We start from the raw sequence: 19,626 nt of genomic DNA, 5'->3' as shown, positions 1-19,626 counted from the left end.
CTCCATGGATCATTAAGGCATGATCTAGTAGCATTAACAGTATCAACAGCTTGATGCAATAATTAACAGGAAATTGCAACAAGACAAGCGAACTGCTGCCGATAACCACAAACAGCTTGGCATGCTGTGGGAAAGGAGCAGCTGTGCCATCCTATTTAACAAAGAGCCTGAGACGCACAAACTCGAGTCCTCCTGGGACAGGTGAGCAGCCTCTGGGCAATTGTTGCTGTCAATTTATTCATCTTGGTGCTGGACCCCTCTGCACATCAGGTAAGCTATTCCTAGACTTACACAGTACATATGTAGTCTGTTTTTCTGAGAAAAGGGATTTTGAATAATGTTTGACAGTGTTCCTTTCCTCAGTGTTTCTGGTAGCACACAGTAAACTAGCAGGTGAATGTCTATGTTTCAGGGAAGTCTATGGAAACACGAACCATACAGGGCCTTGGATACAATCTTGTTTTATGCCAGTAGCTCTACTAAAAGGACCTTTTAAATGAAAGCTTAAAATGAAACAAAAAAATTCTTTTGTCAAAACCAGAAAAACTATCTGTGATTCTCAGAGATCTGATTCCAGCTCACAGACTTTTATGGGACTTTCAGCCCAGAAAAAAGAGCAGAAGATAGAAGTTTATTTTTCAGGTACAGGCTCCTCAGAGTGCAGTGCAGTGGGCAGGAGAAATTGTCTCTAAAAATCCAGCAGCGCTCCTCCCTCATAACAGGAAAATAATATTTTGCTGCATTATTGGGTGAAGTTGCCTACTCCCTTTCTTAGAGTAGGCAGCTGATGGCAGGTGCTTCCACAGAGTTCAATGCCCTCTTCAGTGGCAGTTTGCCCTCTTCAAGTCAGCAAGAACTGTCAGCATCTTGTTAAATTCCAGCTTTTCAAAAAATGGCATAATTAGCGAGGGTTTTAAAATATCTCTGGTCACTTGAAGAGAATGGAGACTTGCAAACTAAAGAAAAGAGTCACTACTTAATTCATTCAATAATACCTATCTATAAAGGCCTTAAGGTAACTCAGTCTGGAGCATAACTAGAGACAGAGCTTGGTAGCAAACAATTTTTATCACTGTCATTATTTTACACAAGCCTGGTCACACAAATGCTGGTCTGGACTGACATAGCCTCTAGTTTATATAACCACTTCGATAATACAAAGATATTTCACACAGGTCAATGACATACAGATGTTTTATCAAGTTCTGTTAGAATTTTCTTACATTTCAGAGATGAAAAAAAAAATTCAGATAATTTGCTGGGCTTATTTTCTGGAATCACATAGGGTGATCAAATATTGTTTGTGTTTTCTGGGGAAATGGGGGAGGTCCAGTAGCCTACCATTTCCCTTGCATCTGTTACATCTAGCCATACTAAGTGCCCTGTTAATTTCTGTTTCTCCTATAAGTGTTCTTTGTGCTACGTAGAATAAAACTAAAATAGGTTAATCATTAACTAATTATGCCAATAGTAGCTGAACAGTCTCATGTTTTCCCAGCTGTAGGTAATATATAGTCTGTTTTTTTGCTTTTTTGTAGGTACTGATATATTCCATATTGCTGAGTCTTCTACAGGCAAATTAAAAATATGTATTTATTCCTCCTTTCCATTTTACCTTTGCTTTTGAAAGTCACTGGCACCAAAGATGTTATATTTGGTCATAATAATTTCACAGAATATCAAGTGGGCAACATGAACCTTATTCTCTCTGTCCCACATGGTGGGTCACTGGAACCTAAAGACATCCCTGATCGAGAGGCTGCCTGTTGGGATGCAAAGACATCCTCTTGTATTTTCTCTCATGACTGTCCTCCTGGAAGTATTCAAAATGCTATGAAATGCAAAGTGTCTACCAACCAAGACAGGTATACTATAGAGGTGGCTCAGGCTCTTGCTGAAGAAATCAACAAAATTACTGACGGCTTCTTCCCACATATCGTCATAAATCACCTACAGAGGTTCAAGATGGATGCTAACAGGGAAAAGGAAGAAGCCTCCTTTGGAATTCCCCAAGCAGAACAGGCCTGGGAGGACTATATGGGATTTTTGACCACTGCAAAATCACAGATGTCAGGGGGCCTAATTCTGGATATCCATGGACAAGCACATCCTGAAAGATGGATAGAACTAGGTTACACACTTTCAAAAACTTCCCTTAATTCAGGTGTCTTTTCTGCACTGAATTCCTCAATTAGCCATCTGGCCAGTCAGCTGGTCAATGTGTCTTCTGAGATTTTGATTGCAGGGAACAGAAGTTTGGGTAAATATATTGAAGGACAAAATAAGAGTTATGTTTGTGTGCCTTCTCCATCCAATCCTAGCCCAAATAATGGAAGCTATTATAGTGGTGGGTACATAACAAAGGCTTTTGGTTCCCGGAATTCTGGCACCATTGATGCCATTCAGCTTGAGCTGCCCCAGTGGGTGAGGGCAGCTCAAGAGCGTCAGAGATTTTGTAAAGCACTGGCAAGGGCTGTAATGAAATTCTGGCAAACTAACTACTGCAGCCAGCAGAAGCACAAACTTCTGCCATGCTGAAAGAGGCTGTCCTGTTGAGATGTCTTTGTTAATAGAGTAGTGATCTGGAACAATCGAACAACTCATTCACCTGGAACATTGAAGTGCAATATAATTGTGGATGCTGGTAGAAAGAAACCGTCCTGCAAAGGAATGCATCAACATAGAGGAAATCAACAGTTAATACCAACAAATCCAACCCAGAAATTAACACACCTTTGTACTAGACCCAGCATTGAAATGACTGCTCTAAGATGAGTGGGTGCAAGCATCACTTGCCTGTGCTTAATTTCTTTCCAGTCTCATGATAAATAACTAATCTTCTTCTAATAAATTCTGTGCAATGCCTTAGTGGATTATCTGTTCAAAGAAATGAAATGTCTCTGCTTTTCTTTTGAAACTTAAGAAAGACAGTTGGATAATATCAATGTATAAAATGTTTGGGGCCAGGACCAGATTCCGTTTGGTGCTTATAAAGCCCTAGGGTTTGGAAGTAAACAGTAATGCTGAGCAATGACATGCAGTCTGATCTACCCCAGTTTTTTTTTAATATAACGAATTATGAAAAAAAGATCTGGTAGCACTTATAGCACTCTAACTTTGTCACACTTTAAATAGTGTTACAATAAGGTAGTGACTGGGTGGAAGGCTGATAAAGATAGCACACACACATCATGCATTTTGGACAGTTTTCCTTACAGTATGATCCCCTCCTTTCCCTTCTGTGAGCTTCTCCATTATTTCACTCACTATAGGATTAAACACTTGATTTTTACTGGCAATAGTATTACATTATGGAGCTTCTGCACAGTGGAGAATACAGTGGCATGAATAGCCATGACTACAAGTCAACTCCTAGAAAACATGGGCAATTAATAAAGAAAACTGAAGCAAGAAAGAAGCAAGACTGAAAAGGGTATCATTTGAAAATTAAGAACCTCTGAAATCCTAGCACTGCTAAAAGTTTGGTAAAAAGAAATTATTGAGTAAATAGTCAGTTTTGAGGAAGTAAATAGTCAATAAACTATTGAAGAGAAGTGGGATATCTCCATCTTGCAACCACCGTAAAATAATTTAGGGTGTTTATTAGGGACAATGCCAAAGAGAAATACTACATTACCTATGATAAAACATAACACATATAAGCATCAAAATAAATGGGTAAGGATCTCTTTGAACCTGAAATGTGCATTTTTAATAGTCTTTGAAGACTAGGCAATTTTTAGGTAATTGAAAGAGATTTTTGTAGCTTTCAAAATGATACAGGACTCAGAATTGCAAGAATGTTACCTTTCATATGCTAACTGCTAAATCATGGGTGAGATGGAGTGAACACAAGTAGTAAATGGCAAATGAGACTTTATTTGGTGCCACTTGGTTTGTCAGACAAGTCTGATTTTGGTTTTGATCACAAGGTTGGCCAGTGTGGTGGGCTGACCCTGGAAGACACTGAGTGCCTGCACAGTTTCTTACTTGCTTCCTTACTTCTCCCAGTGGGATGGAGATGTGGAAGAGCAGAAGTGAGAAAATTCTTGGGCTGCAATGAAGACAGCTTAATAGGTGAAGCAAAGCTGCATGTGCAAGTAAAGCAAAACAAATGATTCAAGCACTGCTTACCACCAGTAGACAGATGTTTGTTTAGCCACCTCCTGCGAAACAGGGCCTCAACACACATAATGGGAAGACAGCTTGGGATGACAAACACTATAACCATGAACATCTTGGTTCCCTCCCCCATTCCATGAAGATGTTATATGGTACATATACAGGTACATACCTGTCCCAGGTGCGTCCCTTCCCAGCTTACTCACTGGGTATGGGAAAAAAAGCACCTTCCTGTTGTGCTGGCATTGCTCAGCAATAGCCAAAACACTGGTGTGTTATCAGCACTTCTATTTACTAATCCAGGACACTGCACCATAGAGGCTGCTATGGAGAAAATTACATTAATCCCTGCCAGATCTGGTACAGCTGATCATCAGGATTTTAAATATACTCCCACAAGATACTTCACAGCTACCCTTCAATCCTTCATAGCCTTGTACCAAGTTGAAGGCAGGTAAATAATTGCAAGTCATTGTATATTCAGTTCATGAGAAGAATGTCTTTTCAAGAAGGCCAGCAGATCAAACACCATTCAAGATTGGCAATATAGAAAACCTGCTATTTCCCCCAAAATAGTAGGTAATAATATCACTAGCTATATGCATTATCACTACTTATATGCATATGCAATTACCTTTTTTCTCACTAAGGTGAGACACTTGGCACCATTTGTATGCTTAGCCAAAGGATGAAAATGTGTTCTGTGCTCTGTGTCATGTTGTGACATTGTCCTGGAATGCTGAAATGCAAGAAAAGGTTTGCAGAATCATGATGGGTAATTAATTGAATATGAGTTCAGCAGGCACTTTTCTGGCTTAGAGGGTGAACACACTCTTTGAAAGCATAAGCAAGGAATGAACAGGCAGAGACAGCAGGGCATATTAACTCTTTGTTGACTTTATGATTAATCTGGCAGGAAAAAAAGCAGTGTAATATTCAATATTCAGAAGTTCAAACTGGACAAATTGAAGCAGAGAGGAAATCAGTAGTTTTGACATAGAGAGTAACTGTCAGCAAATGCACATTAAGTCAAAAGGGCTTTTCAATATCTAGTTATACTCATACACTGGCTTTATTAGAATTTATTCCTTGCATGAAGGATTGGAATAGAAGATCTGTTTTCTATATGTTCTACTTAATAATGAAATAGATTTAAATGTAATTGAAAAGAAAAACAGAGAAAAAAATAACAAAAGAAATCTGCTAATCCACTTAAATGAATAAACGAAACTTTATTTATTGTCTTGACTCAAGTTTTCAATGGACTCTAGATCCTTTTCCCGTCCCTTGTGACTGGACTTCTCAGCTCTGATCCTATGAAGACCTTTAAAACATTTCAAGAACTAATTAACATACTAAGGTGAATAGACCAGACTGACAGCATTTTGTAACAGCAAAGACAAAAAATATCTTTTTGTGCACATAGCTTACAGAAAAAGTCTGATTTCATTTTGTTGTAAATCCATTGCAGTGCCATTAGTTTCAGAGTATTTTATTTTCTTTTTCAGGAAGAAAACAAAAGAAAGATTTCCAAAGTACATGAATGGTCAGAAAAATAGCATATGTGCCAACTATTTGAACACTGTGCTCCTGCGTTTTTTCTGACATGGGGTAATGCTGCACGTACAATGATTAGGTCATATGTATTGGAATGCAGAGCTGGAATGCAAAGTATCCTATTAATCCCACATAACCAGCCATGTAGCATCTAACTCTGATCCAAGTTAGTTCTCTAGGTACCCTCTACAGAAAGGGATCAGCTCCTTTCCTAGGGGTGATTCTTTTCATCCTATGATATGTGGGATAGACAAGCCTTTGGAAAACTCTGATCTTGCTCCATAGAAGAAAAACCTAGGAAGCTTTGCTAGACAGCTTGCAATAGATCAGATCATTAATACCCATAAAATAGTACTGCCTTACAATACTTAAAGCTTTGGGCAGATGGGAATCAATAGGTTGGGGCTGGTTAAAAGAATCCAGTCTGAGCAAAACATTAATGACATGAGGTTGAACAGGAGGAGTAAACATCTGCAATACTCACTGTTTGGCATGCTCACTTCAATTGGAGTCTCAAGCTTCCACCAAAGTTGAATTGGAGTTGGATAGGTAGTAATGCAAATCATGTTAGAAAATTAAATTGAGAAGCAGACAATTAACAGCAGAATGTCAGTTTGTCACTGTAATAGCGTACAAGTGCTAATGGCTTCTGAGCTATGAACACCACCACAAAAGGTAGAAAACACTTGTGCTTACCTCATATATAGGAAGAAACCCAAATATTGCACCAGCCTCTTTGCTTGCAAACTCAAAAGTTTCCATGGGTTTTAGCTGACCAAGGGAAGCCAAAGTCAGTGCATTAGTAGCTGAAGACAAAAGGTAATGAAGACATTCTTACTACAACTCTGAGAGAAGTTTTATATTCCCATGACTTTTAAGGTTAAAGCCAGGTAAAGATGGAAGAGCTCTACTGATATTCAATTAGAGTTGTACAAAGTATATGTAATGAAATCTAACTCTCCCGGCTTCTGATTTCATAGGAACCCTGAAAGAACTATTGTATGTAACCAGGGATTCACTGTTATTCTAGTATTTTCACACATCCTTAGAGTAAACTTAGGATATTTAGGTTTTCTGTTGAAGTGGAGGAAAATTCTACGGTTTCTTTTACATGTTTAAACCAGTGAATCAGTTTGTGCTACCTTCTAACTGAAATTTGACAATGTTAAAAATGAGAATGAAAACCACAGACATTTCTTAGATCCCTCTGTTTTTACATTTTTGTTCTAGCTTGTCCATTGAATGAGAAAGATTTATGGATATTATTTATGGATAATTTTTAAATGAGAAATACAATTTTATTTCCTATATGTTGCATGGAACATAAATTTGTCATATATGTTTGCTACCTTTTCAGGAGCCAGAGCTCTGAAAAACTTGAAGTTGTGAACTGCTTCTTCATCTCCATCCTTTTCTAAATCTGAAGGTGATCTAGTCAGTGACTTCAGCCTGTATGTATAAGACAGAAAAATCCTGAAATTCCTATCAAAATGATAGTTATGAACACAATATTCATATATGACTCCAAAATTAAATTAGTTTGAACTATGCTCCAAAATTAAATTATTTTGAAGGATAAGTGATTTTGTATATACTCAAAATATAATTTATATTAGAACCTTCATAGGTGTTATGGAATGCTTCACTAATATTTTGTCAGTCCAGGTATGACTGTCATCTGTAGAAGGCAGGAAATCTTAATATAAACACCATGTACAAGAGTCATGTGCTAACTCTCTGATTATGAGAGTTAGCATTTCTTTAAGTTCTGACTAGAACACCTGAATGTGACTTTCATAACAAAGGTGTCCTCTGCTGATATGTCTGGTTTGCAAATTTAGTCATGAGAAGAAATTATCTGGAGTGTCTGTTAGTGCAGTTTGCCTTTATAATCAGAAAAATAAGTCAGGTGACACAAGCTAAGGAACTACAGGGAGAAACTGAGACCATTCTTCTATATGACTCCATCTGCCTGCTGGCATTTTTTAATCATTTTTCATACTCCTGAGATGCTTGTTTAAACTGTAAGCACCTCAGATTGATTTGTGCTTCTTCAAGTATGTGCACATTTGGGGAATATTTTCCCACACCTTTCTCCTGGAAAAGCTGGCTGGTCATGGCTTGGCTGGGTGCACTGTTTGCTGGGTAAAAAATAACTGGATGGCCAGGCCCAGAGAGTGGTGATGAATGGAGTTAAATCCAGCTGGCACCCAGTCACAAGTGGTGTTCTCCAGGGCTTACTGATGGGCCCAGTTCTGTTTAATATCTTCATTGATGATATGGATGAGGAGATTGAGTGCACCCACAGTAAGTCTGCAGATCACAGCAAGTTGGATAGGAATGTTGATCTGCTGGGAAGTGGGAGACCTCTGCAGAGGGACCTGGACAGGCTGGACCAATGGGCTAAGGCCAGTGGTAAGAAGTTCAACAAGGCCAGGTGCCAGGTCCTGCCCTTGGGTCACAACAACCCCTGACAGCACTACAGGTTGGTGGCAGAGTGGCTGGAAAGCTGCCTCATAGAAAAGGGCCTGGAGGTGCTGATCCACAGTGGCTGAACATGAGCCAGCTGTGCCCAGGTGGCCAAGAAGGACAATGGCACATAGTCACTAGCTCAGCTGGCTAGAGCATGGTGCTCAGAATGCTGAAGTTGTGGGCTGGATCCCTGAACTGGTCATTTACTTAAGAATTTGACTCGATGATCCTTGTGGGTCCCTTCCAACTCAGAATATTCTGGGATATTCAAACTATGATATACAAATAGTGTGGCCAGCAGGACTATGGGTGATTGTTCTCCTATACTCAGCACTTGTAAGGGCACACTTCAAGTGCTGTGTCCAGTTCTGGGCTCCTCAATTCAGGAAGAATGTTGAGTTGCTGGAGTGAGTCCAGAGAAGGGCAACAGAACTGGTGAAGGATTGAGAAAGTCCTATGAGGAGCAGATGGGAGAGCTGAAGTTGTTTAGCCTGGAGAATAGGATGCTCAGGTGGGGGTTGGCCTCTTCTCCCAGATGACAAGAGGACAAGAGCAAATGATCTCAAGTTCCACCAGGGGAGGTTTAGATTAGATATCAGGAAAAATGTGTTTGCTGAAAGGGTAGTCAGGCATGGGAACAGGCTGCCCAGGGAGGTGATGGAGTCACTGTTCCCAAAAGTGTTCAAAAGGCATCTGGATGTAGCACTTGAGGGATATGGTTTATAAGTGAATATGGTGGTCCTTGGTTAATGGTTGGACTCGATGATCTTAGAAATATTTTTCAACCTTAATGATTCTATGATTCAATGAACATATATCTGTTAATAACACCTATAACATGATTTGTTAATCGAGATCCTAAAATGTTATCTTGGTGATGAATATCGTATGAGTTATCCAATAAGTGAATTATACTAGCACCACAAAGACAAGTGACTTGTCCCAAGACAATTGTCGGCATCCTGCAAAGTACAAAGCCTACCATCTGTAAGTAACACAGCCTTTTGGATGATGGTTGGCTAGCTCTCCATTACAATATTTGGTTCAGTTAATCCAGAGGAACCAAGTCACTCTTGAGGTGACAGCACACAAAGTTTGTAGAATGATAAGACTGAAACTTTCTATTTCATGGAGTGTGGCTGCTTTTTTTCCCCAGTTCTCTACACAGTTAAGCATTTCTCATTCTCTTGCTCATTGTCTGTTTAGTTAATGTGTTTAAAATGTATGATAGCCATTCTCCTTTACTGAAATATTTGAAGAATCCTCAAAAAGTAGTCACAGTTTGACACAGGCATGTAATTTATGGAAAGTTTCTTTCAGATTAGCTGACTCAATAATTATATCTTTGGTTCCAGAGGTTTCAAACTGGCTGCTGACTATTCAGAGGACCTACAGGGGTCCTTCAAACACAGCCAAGCACTCCTCTGTATTGATGAGTTACTGTTCTGACTGCAGTGACACTACTTATATTAGTAAGAACTCCATGGAATAGTAATTATTAGCAGGATACCAAATTAAATGGGTTAACAGTAAAGCACCTTAGAGATTTTCCATTGTCCCAAATTGCTTTGGTTGAAAGGCAGCCTAAGAATGGACATGGTGTATTAAACCTAACCACTAAACAAAGCGCGACTTTTTAAGTCCTAAATATTTTTTTCCATATTTGGATTGCTTTTTTACTTAAGACACTGTGTGTATTTCCTCTGAAGGTGCCCCTTTCAATATTTCTGTTCACTTGGTTAATCCACTAATTAATGAACCAGAGTGTTCCAGGACTAGAAATATGTACTTAAACTAATAGGCCAAGGCTCTCTGACTGCACTTGTAACTAACCCATCTCCCTTAAGAACTCTACCTAGAAGAAAAGCTCAACACTGCTATTGAACACACATTTATGCCAGTTTCAGAATGCCACGATCTGTGAATCCTCTACCCATGTATGTGAATGTATCCATAACATCCCAGCAAGTTTAAGATTATCATTTCTTAAACTGAAAGATTAAATTGGGTTTATTCTTCTAGAAGGATCTGTGTTTTGCTCAAAACTATCCACATTAAGCTGTTCAGGTAACAGGCTGCTAACCTGAGCAGCATATATAATATCAAACCCCTCATTAGGCTAAAAGCTGAGACAAGTATCTAGTCATCACTATAACTGAGTTCAAACCTTGAACATCACCTAATCCTGACTGTCACCAAGTCATAAAAAGGAAAAGATTTATCCATACTGGGTTAAAAACCAACTTTAAAAAGATTTTTCTGAATAACAAATAGTACTATTTTTTCTGACCTTCAGATGAAAGGTGTTTTTAAAGCGTATTTTCAAAACTGTTCCCCCAATCATACATGTATGTAAATGTATGAGATCTTACTTGTCTCTGTCCAGAATGAGAGGATATAAAATCTTCTTCTTTTCCGTATGTTTGCTCTCCTCTTTAATTATAGCAGAAAAACCACTAACATCAGAAGGCAAAATCAACCGACTGGTATCTGTTAAGTCAAACTTCCTGGCTTGTCCAAAGAAACCAAAATAATATCCAGTCCTGGCATGCCAAAGCCTACAGACATAGTAGAAGCAGTGCGAAAGGACAGAAAAGAAAAATGGATATTTTTAGAAGTGGAACAGAAGTGAGACAGTATTTGTATACATTATCAAATTCCGCAGCACTGTTCTAGAGTTCCGTGTGCTAGTCATAAAAAACATCAAAGAGATTGTTTTTATAATTTAAATAATTTGAGAGTGAAAAAAACCCCAGAAGGTTGTTGCAAAAAAACAGAAAAAAACCCAGTTCATGTTTGTATTTCTGAAAATTAGGAGTAAATGTACGAAAACCCTGAATTGTTCCTGCAGTAAAGTGCTGCCACCAGAGCAGGATCTACACAAAATTTCTTCATTTAATACTTCCAGAGAAGCCAGAGAAACCCCTTCAAATGTACTTGTTAGCTGAGAAGGAATTATAGTTGTCTATCAAGTATCTTCAAGCTTTCATGGTCTAATTGCATACACATTGATTAGATGCTGTGCTTAGGATCCAAGTCAATTTAACAAGTACTGAAAGCTAAAATAGGATTAGAACAGGAGACAACTTTTAAAATTATGTAGGCATTACCTATGTGTTCAAAGTAAAGCAAGGGCTGAAAGAAAATGACAGTCTGCAAAAGATCTGACTTCTGGAGAAGTGCTACATTTAAACCAGCTCTTTCAGGTGCAGAACAGAAAATGTACCCAGTGCATTTTATTTAAGTGCACTTTATTTAAGTTCTAACCTATATGCAAGTGCAGCAAGAAAAGGAATTTTGAAGACAGCTCAACTGATTTGCCATAGCAGTAAGAAGTGTCAGTCATTTTATACCTGACTGAACCATCAACAGATGCTGTCACTACCACATTTTTCTCCTCTTCAATAAATAAGTCAACCACTTCAGAGGCATGTGCCCTCCAGCAGAGCTCCTCCTTTATTGCCTGAGGGGAAAAAAGCAACATAACCACATTTGAGGCACTTCTGTACCCCACCATGGTTGCTAGCTTAGTGGATTTATCAGCATGTCTTTCTGAAAATTAGAAGAGGTGAAAAAATAATCCCTCCATGAAACAGCCTGCAAAAGGCATATGGTAGAAACACTACCCAGGAAACACAGATAAATTAATTCTTAATATACCTACTTTGAACATAATGAAATAATGCTAACACCATTTTACCTATGTTTTTCTTTTTTTTTCCTTTTCCACAGCATCAAATTATTATTTCAAGCACAAAATATGATCTGCAGAAAACATTTTTATCCCTGTAGAGCTCTGCATTATTTTTTTCTGTTTGTCTGGGTATACTGTTCAAGTTAAGAAGATCTGAAAGATAATTCCTTACATTTTTTATATTTCGCGAATCTTCTAAGAATGAGGCCATGTTCCAGCGAAAAATATATCCCTCTGTTGCAGAAAGGAGAAAGCAAAACATCAGTAAGTTTCTTTAGTACTACACCTTCACTTGTTGCTGCCATTGACTCTCAGGAGACACTGGGCAGAATGAAGCAGAGAACACAGGTCAGTTAGTTTACAGCGCATGTAACTATTTTATTGTCAAGCTCAGAGTAGAAATAATGGACTGTTCATTAATACGCAAAGAAACATATGCAAGTTGTGAACAATGTGTCATGAACTGGATAGGTTTGAAATGGAAGTAAGGTAAATCTTTTTCTTTAAATTATGAGTGAAAAACAAGTCATCTTATCATGACAGCTGTCTATTGCACAGCTGAGGTATAAGAACTTCCTGGGGATTACACTGGTTTTCAATCCTGGTAAAATGGACAAAGTTAAATTAATTGTATACAGAATGAATGCTCAATGTTTTACAACCTTTTAGTGCACTCATATGAAACTAGAATCAAAGAACCACTTTCCTTATTACCCACAACTGCTCTGTTTCCTGCCTATGCTCCCCCTCTCCTGATGAAGTTGCCTCCTACTTCTCATTTCTACTACAAGACAGAGGAATGTTTTGTGCAATTCCAACTTTCATACCAGTCACATTTGATTTCTAGGACTGTACATTTGCAAGCAAGGGAGGAGGCAGGCAGAGAAGCTGACCTTTTTATAACAAGGAAAAATCTGTAGAGGGGAAAGGAAATTGGTAGCAGCACTGCAGATAAAAGAGTGTGGAAAGCATGAAAAGCAAATACACAGTGATACAAACACAAAAAGGCAAAGGGAGAGTATCAAATGAATAGGTAGTAGGGTGGATACTTTTCCACAATTAATTGAAATCCTGTTCAGTGCATGCTGCCTTTCTGAACTCATTTACTCATTTGAATCAGAGAGGAGTGGAAACTCCTCATAATTTTCAGTATAAAAGTCAAATTATTGCTCAATTTTGAAAGAAAAGGGGAAAAATCCCTTGCTCCATCCAATATCTGACCACATAGGAGCAGGAAGTTGTCAGAATAGAGTTCTAATATGTATTTTAAAAGTAAAGTGACACATTATGATGGACACAGAAATGGAAAATTGCCAGGGTGATTCCAACGGTTTGAAGAAGAATCAGACAGCAGATAAACATTCTGCCAAAGGAATGTCAGACTTCATGTGAAATTAAAGGTTTAGCAATGAGCTGCTAGCATTGATAAGTGCTTTTCCTATACAGCTGTGTACTGCTGGAGCCATTACTGTGCACTCTGTATGAGTGTTTGGATCATAGCTCTTGGTATACCTCAAGATGCAACTTTTTATTTAGTATTATTACCATGGAATTGAAATTTTTGCTTGTTCTTAGCAGTAATCTTTGCCCTTGGGGTCACGATCATAATTTAGATGGAAAGTATATTCAGGGCATATGAATGAAGAAAATTTTAATGTCTTTTATGAAAACAATTCTACTGATAGCACTATAACACTAACCTTTAATCTACCATCCTTTTATAAAACACTTTTACAATCATTTAATTATAGCTTTGATGGAGAAAACCTGGCAGCACTTGGATCATCATTTCCACATTTCTAGCACATTTACACCATGATATTTTCTTGTCCTACTGACTGTCCTGAACAAAATGACTAACATGTTTACTCACCTTTACTGCCTGTCAAAAGAATTTTAGTGAAGATGTCTGTACACAGTGCTGTCAGAGGACCCGAGGGACGTCCTGCAAATGGCAGAAGTTCTTTCATCAAGTTTCCCTAAAACAAACAAACAAACAATGTTTATCTTATAATACCTACATTAAAAATATTAATTAATCAGAATTTGAGTGCCATTGATTTTGTCTATTCAAAATTACTGAGCTCATATCTATTCAGAAAGCTGCTAAGAAGGTAAATTCCTAAATCTATTGAGTGACGAAAATAGCAGTGTTTTATTCTGGGTTGCTGTCTCTTGTACACTGAAAGGACAAGCTCTTTAATTCTTCAGGCAAGTCAGTCTAGTTGCACCTACCCCTACTTCACCACTTACCCCTCATTTGCTATGGAATAGCATCAGTATGCCCCTCATTTGCTACTGAAATATTGTTTTTTGCTGCAAATGGGCCCATAATGTCTCCTTCACCAACTTGTTCTATTTTTCAAGTTAGCACCAGCAGACTTCTTCCATTATTGCCTCTTCAGGACTGGGAGGGTGTGAAGGGAGAATGTCTTGCTGATAAGGAGATTCTTATTTTGTCACCCATGTAATGATGATGACAATCATTCCAGTGATGACACCACTGGCATATGAATTTGGAGATTCCTGTAGGAATCTAAGCACACTAATATATCAACTGTGAAGAAAACAAAACCCAACAAAGCTCACACCTACAATACTTGGATACATTTACCATCATTTTCTATTTTTGCATAAAACATCTGCAAGGTTACCTTCACCATCTTTCTTCCCATGGGAAAAATTCTTCCCATGACTTGCTTTAGCTGGGATTCCTGTTAAAACCTAACATAGCTGACCTTTTATGACCACTGTCTGTCACAATGTGCAATATTACCAATCAACCAATAATATCATGGTACTTTCCCTTCTTGCTATATTTACTTTGTGTATTTTATTTAGAGTAACATGATGCCTGGAAAAGTCTTATAGATCTGAGGGGATATGACAAATAAGCCTTTGCCATTTGGTTGCGTGACTGGCTTTTCAAGCCCATAACAGTTGGAGATGTTCTGTGTTAGGACTATATTCTAACAAACCAGGACACTATTCTCTCCTGGTTTGTTACCCGACTAGTGCTAGCTGGCATTATTTTCCAGACATATTTAGCCTTTTCTGACAGTAGGACACTCTGCCTTGCCTATCATCCTGTCTTAGAAGGTAAATATTGTGGGTGAATAATCAAATTCTAGACTTTCACAAAAATTTAGAGTTTGTTTTAATTACTTGAAGTCATGTTTCCTTGTTTTCTGCTTGTCATTAAGCCCCGCTGCAGTTACTAAAGCAGAACTAATTTGTGTGCATGGAAGAAACTGATAACCAAAAGATGCAATAAATATCTGCTGCTGCAATTGCTAGGTAAAGAGCAATTTTCCAAAGATTACTGGAATTATCTTCTCAGCGATCCAGTCCCTTCCCAAAGACATTCAGTTGGCTACCTGAATACTCCATAGGCGGATACAGCTACTTTCATGAGCAGAAGCCAGTAGAGGTGATAGTCCTGCTCTAGCCTTCAACAACTGCTCATTCACCTCCGGATTTTGGGTGTCCTTACAGCTAGTTGGTTCTTCTGCTTTGGAACACAAATGATCATATATTTTCTCAAAGGGTTTTACTATTGCTTTTCAATGCACAGAAATTACATAACACTAGAAAAATAATTATATTTGAAAATAAAGCCCATCATCAAGATGGCATTACCCTAGAAACATTAGGGGCATTGATAAAGATAACTGAAAAGAAATGGGAACAATCTTCATTATCTTATCTAAACCAGCCAGAACTATTGTTCAATGATGTAGGGGAAACTTAACTAGAAGAGAGCCATTTTACAGGATTTTACAGATTTTACAGGAACTGCAAGCACAAGTGAGAGTAGAGGAGGAGTGCAGGACAGTGGTCATCAGGACAGCTACCAGGCAGATGTGCAGCCTCTGCATGAGGCTTCTAGAGATAACAATGAATTCAGCAATGAAATTTAATAATGACATGACAACACTTCTGGAATCATAGATTTCTGTACTTATTTCTCCAACTGAAAACTTTTGCTAGATGCAAGGGGATGATCACAGAGACCCATTCTGAGTTTCTGCTGTGACTTTTCCAGAGCTGGAGATGCTGGCAGGACCTTCATAGACATTCAGTGGATGCAACACCTAACATGAGTGTCTATTTCATTGGGCGACAAGGCTTAGGAATATTCTGGTTTTAGGGCATGCTTTTTTCCCCAAATAAATTGGTCTTAAATCCATATTGCAAATGATCAAATTTCTTATTATTGGGAAACTCTGCTTTCCAGCAGAGAATTTCTAAGGGATTCAGAAGAATCTAGAGGATTTATTTCTTGCAAATTCACCAACTCATTCCCACAGCTTTAACTCTTAGGCACTAGGCTCTCTCTTGATTATGATTTTTCAAGGACAGACACCATAATGAAGAATTTTCTTTCAAAAATTTCACCTAGTTTCACAGCTTTTGGCTGTGGGGCCATTTACTGATGCTTGACTCAAGCTGGCTCTTTCTATACTATTTCAATAATTCATTGCTTGAATATTTATGTAGAAGAAAAGCGTGTATAGTTGACATTCCCAAACTCTGAAAGTGTTATCATGTCAATTTCGAGAAAAAAGCAATTAAGGTCTCGCATATCCTGCATCCTGGCCTGGCTTTTGGGAAATAAATGCAAATCAGGAGGAAGAAGAAGATGATGAGATATGTCATCCCCATACCAAAGGTATCCCAATTATTCTAAACAAAGTTTGCCAGACAAACTGACAAACTCAGTTTCTACAATAATCTGGGCAGAACTCATGGATCAACATCAAAAAGAATGAAAAACATCTTTCTGTACCTGTTTTTATTTCAGTATTAATTTCATCCCTTGTTTCAGTATTAATTTCATCCCTTGTTTCAGTATTAATTTCATTACTTATTTCAGTATTAATTTCCTCACTTTCCACATTTTTCTAAAAGAAACAAATAAAATGTAAAAGAATTAGGAAGTGGAATTTGGATGTAACTACAGAACAGTTCCCTAGTTGAAATTATTATAAGAACTTATTTTTTTAGTTTGATTATCCAAATATTTCTCCAATTTCCACTGAGTGTAAACAAGAAACACTTTTTTGAAGAGGATCAACAGATGAACAAATCAAAATCAAAATTAATGGGAATTAAGGAGCATGTTAAATGTCAATTTGGCTGAATAGCCTTAATTTCTTAAGACAAGCAATATCAATCACAATTGTGAATGTAACTGAGATCTCTTTGAGAGTGTCATTCAGAACATGCATATAGTCTTGTTACTGCCTTGAGCAAAAATTAACAAAGTTTAAAAATACATTTATATATATATAAACATTTACTCGTGTCTGCATTTTCAGTAAGAGAATTTTCAGAAATCCTCATTTGTGCCTTGCTACAGGCTTCTGAGGATCCCCAAGGCTGACAGTAATCAGTATACTGACCTCAGAAATTGCCAAGTCAAATAAGGCAGGGAAAACTCTGCAGCCTCGAGTGTTTGATGTATCTCAGAAAGAGGACAAGTCACTTAAATGTCATCCTACACATTTATGTGTAAGGCTTAATGTATGTGACTTTCAGGGATTTTTTAAAGGCTGAAAATCACTTTCCATTTGTTATTCTAATGAGGACACAGCACAATGTATTGGATACTTTAGTTTGTAGATGGCAATTAAGTCAGAGTTTGCCTGGGAATCTATCAAGTGCCATGTTCTGCTGAAACAACATGCTGGTAAGAATCTGGGAGGCAGCAGGATTTTCCTCTTTTTGCCTACTTAATTTTTATTGCTCTGCAAGTATGGCATGTCCTTCTGGCGTAGAAAGGCAAAAAGTGTCACAAAAACCATAACACTATCCTTAGCAAAAATATCCAGATTGAGACACTGATACAGTGATGGTAAAAAATAAAGAAAAAAAAAAGAAAAAAAAAGAAGATACTTTCATTTGAAAGAATGTATCCAAGCAAGCGTGGCTGCAATTATTGAAGTGGTTCTGCTATTATTCAATATTATTTAAGTACTTCATGATTTGTCTATTTTACCTTCCCCCCTAAATCCTTGTATACCCCCATTTGAAAGTCAGAATTGCTAGTGATAAGTATCTGCCAAACACTTTGACAGTTAGCTATTCCATGTGTCACAGAGCCAGCTGACTAACAAAGGACTCTTAATGCATGCACTGTGACAGTCAGTTTACAAAACCAAACAAAGCTTTGTTAATTATTCATAATTATTCATAATTCTTAATTCTTAATTTCTTCATAACTAATTCATAATTCTTCATTCTTAATTTCTTCATAATTCTTGATATTTAGTTTTGCGGATGGTGTTAGGGAGTTATTTTAGTAAGTTGCAGTATTTTAAAATCAAAACAAAAAAGAAATCAGAAATTTGTTTTGAATGCTACGAAATCCATCAAACCAGCATACCTACCTCATGTAGGTCTGAAGAACTTTCCTTGTGCTCTGCAGTGGCACTGGCATCACTCCTCACAGAAGGAGCAGAGGACACGGAACTTCTTTTCCTGTGTGAAAGAAATTATTGAAGATCACTGATATTCTTGAAGATACTACTTGATACCTGGAAATCAACATCACCCAGCATTAAAAAGCATAATAAAATAGTACTTAAACTGATTAGACTAATTAGACTAAGGGTTATTGGTTTTATATATTTTTCTAAGTAACTAGGCAATATTTGCATATTACACAGCCAACCTCTCCTGGCAAGAGTTTTGAGCTAATGGAATCCATAGTAATTGAAAAGTAACATCGGTATTCATCCTTAGGGCACAAAAGGAAAAACTTAACTGCCTGCCAATGGCTTTTTCCCTTTCACTTTACACAGTACTTACTCTGCAAATAGTTTTCAATTAATCATAAAAACTTGTTTTAAAAGTGTTATGAAAACTCTCAATAATGTGGTTTTGTGGAAGAAAATAACGAAAAAAATGGATGTGATCTGCAATGGTTTTGTTTCTGAGTCATGAAAAATTCTGACTGCGTTAATAAGTGGTTCTTGCCACATAACATACTAGTGTCACTGCTGTTCTGCTTTTGGCAAGAGTATCTGAATAATTGGGATAGTTAGGAAGTATGCAGCTGGCGTAGTCCACTTAAATTTCGGCAGGTGGCCATAACATTGCAATTTTCAGTGTTTGATTTTACAGATTTGCTATCAGGCTCGAACATTTGTGTGTGTGTGTGTGTATAATCACAGTCAAATTTATCCAGGTATCTTGCCAGTAAATACAAAACATCCTAAGACTATGATTTTCCAAATCATTATAGCGTTCTCCTGTTTAAGAATAGCAAAAGCTTATCTTCATTTATTAAAGAATCTATTTATGAATTTTAATCACTCCTTTTTTTTATTTAGCTAGGATTTCTTAAACTAATCATTAAGTAATAATGTCAAAAAGAGAATTTGTGTTCAATTAAGTAGCACTGATATCAAGTTGCATAAGTTTCTTGAAGATTTTAAAGCAACATAAGGCCATAAAGCAGCTTTATGGTTCACAAGGGCAAAAAAGCTGTTGAATTGCTAAAACCTAAAGCTGCATAAATATTTAAACCAGTGCTTCTGAAGTGAGGTACAGGTGCAATGCCTTTCTTTCAAAATGAGCATATTTGGCTAAAATTCTCTTTTTATCCAATACTACCAACCTATGGAAGCTTCTAGCTTGTTTTAAGAGGAATCTTGTGGCTACACACTTTGATGTGCTTGCCTCTTTGCTGAGAGCACGTAAAAGCAGGAGGATTTTATCAGGTTTAAAATAAAGAAAAAGTCTACTGCCACAAAATTATCTCATAGAGATAAAAG

The 19,626-nt window shown here is 37.5% G+C and overlaps 2 protein-coding genes across 2 annotated transcripts in view; one reads left to right on the top strand and one right to left on the bottom strand.

The window, feature by feature from the left end:
* The first annotated feature begins 237 nt into the window (after positions 1-237).
* LOC115901783 lies at positions 238-2,538 on the top strand. The gene is made up of 2 exons (XM_030944747.1): positions 238-270; positions 1,539-2,538. The coding sequence occupies exon 2, from the start codon at positions 1,588-1,590 to the stop codon at positions 2,536-2,538; it is 951 nt and encodes a 316-aa protein (XP_030800607.1). The 5' UTR covers positions 238-270; positions 1,539-1,587.
* A 2,816-nt stretch (positions 2,539-5,354) lies between these two features.
* The window catches only part of WDR64 (WD repeat domain 64), a 58,201-nt gene continuing 43,929 nt past the window's right edge, over positions 5,355-19,626 (bottom strand). The window contains exons 18-28 of the mRNA XM_030944746.1: positions 18,238-18,328; positions 16,635-16,749; positions 15,223-15,356; positions 13,719-13,824; positions 12,018-12,079; positions 11,505-11,614; positions 10,524-10,709; positions 7,029-7,128; positions 6,376-6,450; positions 6,164-6,197; positions 5,355-5,446 (exon numbers count right to left, since the gene is read on the bottom strand). Coding sequence (XP_030800606.1) covers positions 5,355-5,446; positions 6,164-6,197; positions 6,376-6,450; positions 7,029-7,128; positions 10,524-10,709; positions 11,505-11,614; positions 12,018-12,079; positions 13,719-13,824; positions 15,223-15,356; positions 16,635-16,749; positions 18,238-18,328 — 1,105 coding nt within the window. The remainder of the gene's footprint in view (positions 5,447-6,163; positions 6,198-6,375; positions 6,451-7,028; positions 7,129-10,523; positions 10,710-11,504; positions 11,615-12,017; positions 12,080-13,718; positions 13,825-15,222; positions 15,357-16,634; positions 16,750-18,237; positions 18,329-19,626) is intronic.

The sequence above is a fragment of the Camarhynchus parvulus genome, chromosome 3, assembly GCF_901933205.1.
Source record: "Camarhynchus parvulus chromosome 3, STF_HiC, whole genome shotgun sequence".
NCBI classification, from domain to species: domain Eukaryota; kingdom Metazoa; phylum Chordata; class Aves; order Passeriformes; family Thraupidae; genus Camarhynchus; species Camarhynchus parvulus.
This window is presented reverse-complemented; position numbering and strand designations above follow the sequence as displayed.

What these genes read in the sequence shown, in the direction of transcription:
- LOC115901783 (XM_030944747.1), top strand. Translation starts at nt 1,588, where the DNA reads ATGTATTTATTCCTCCTTTCCATTTTACCTTTGCTTTTGAAAGTCACT.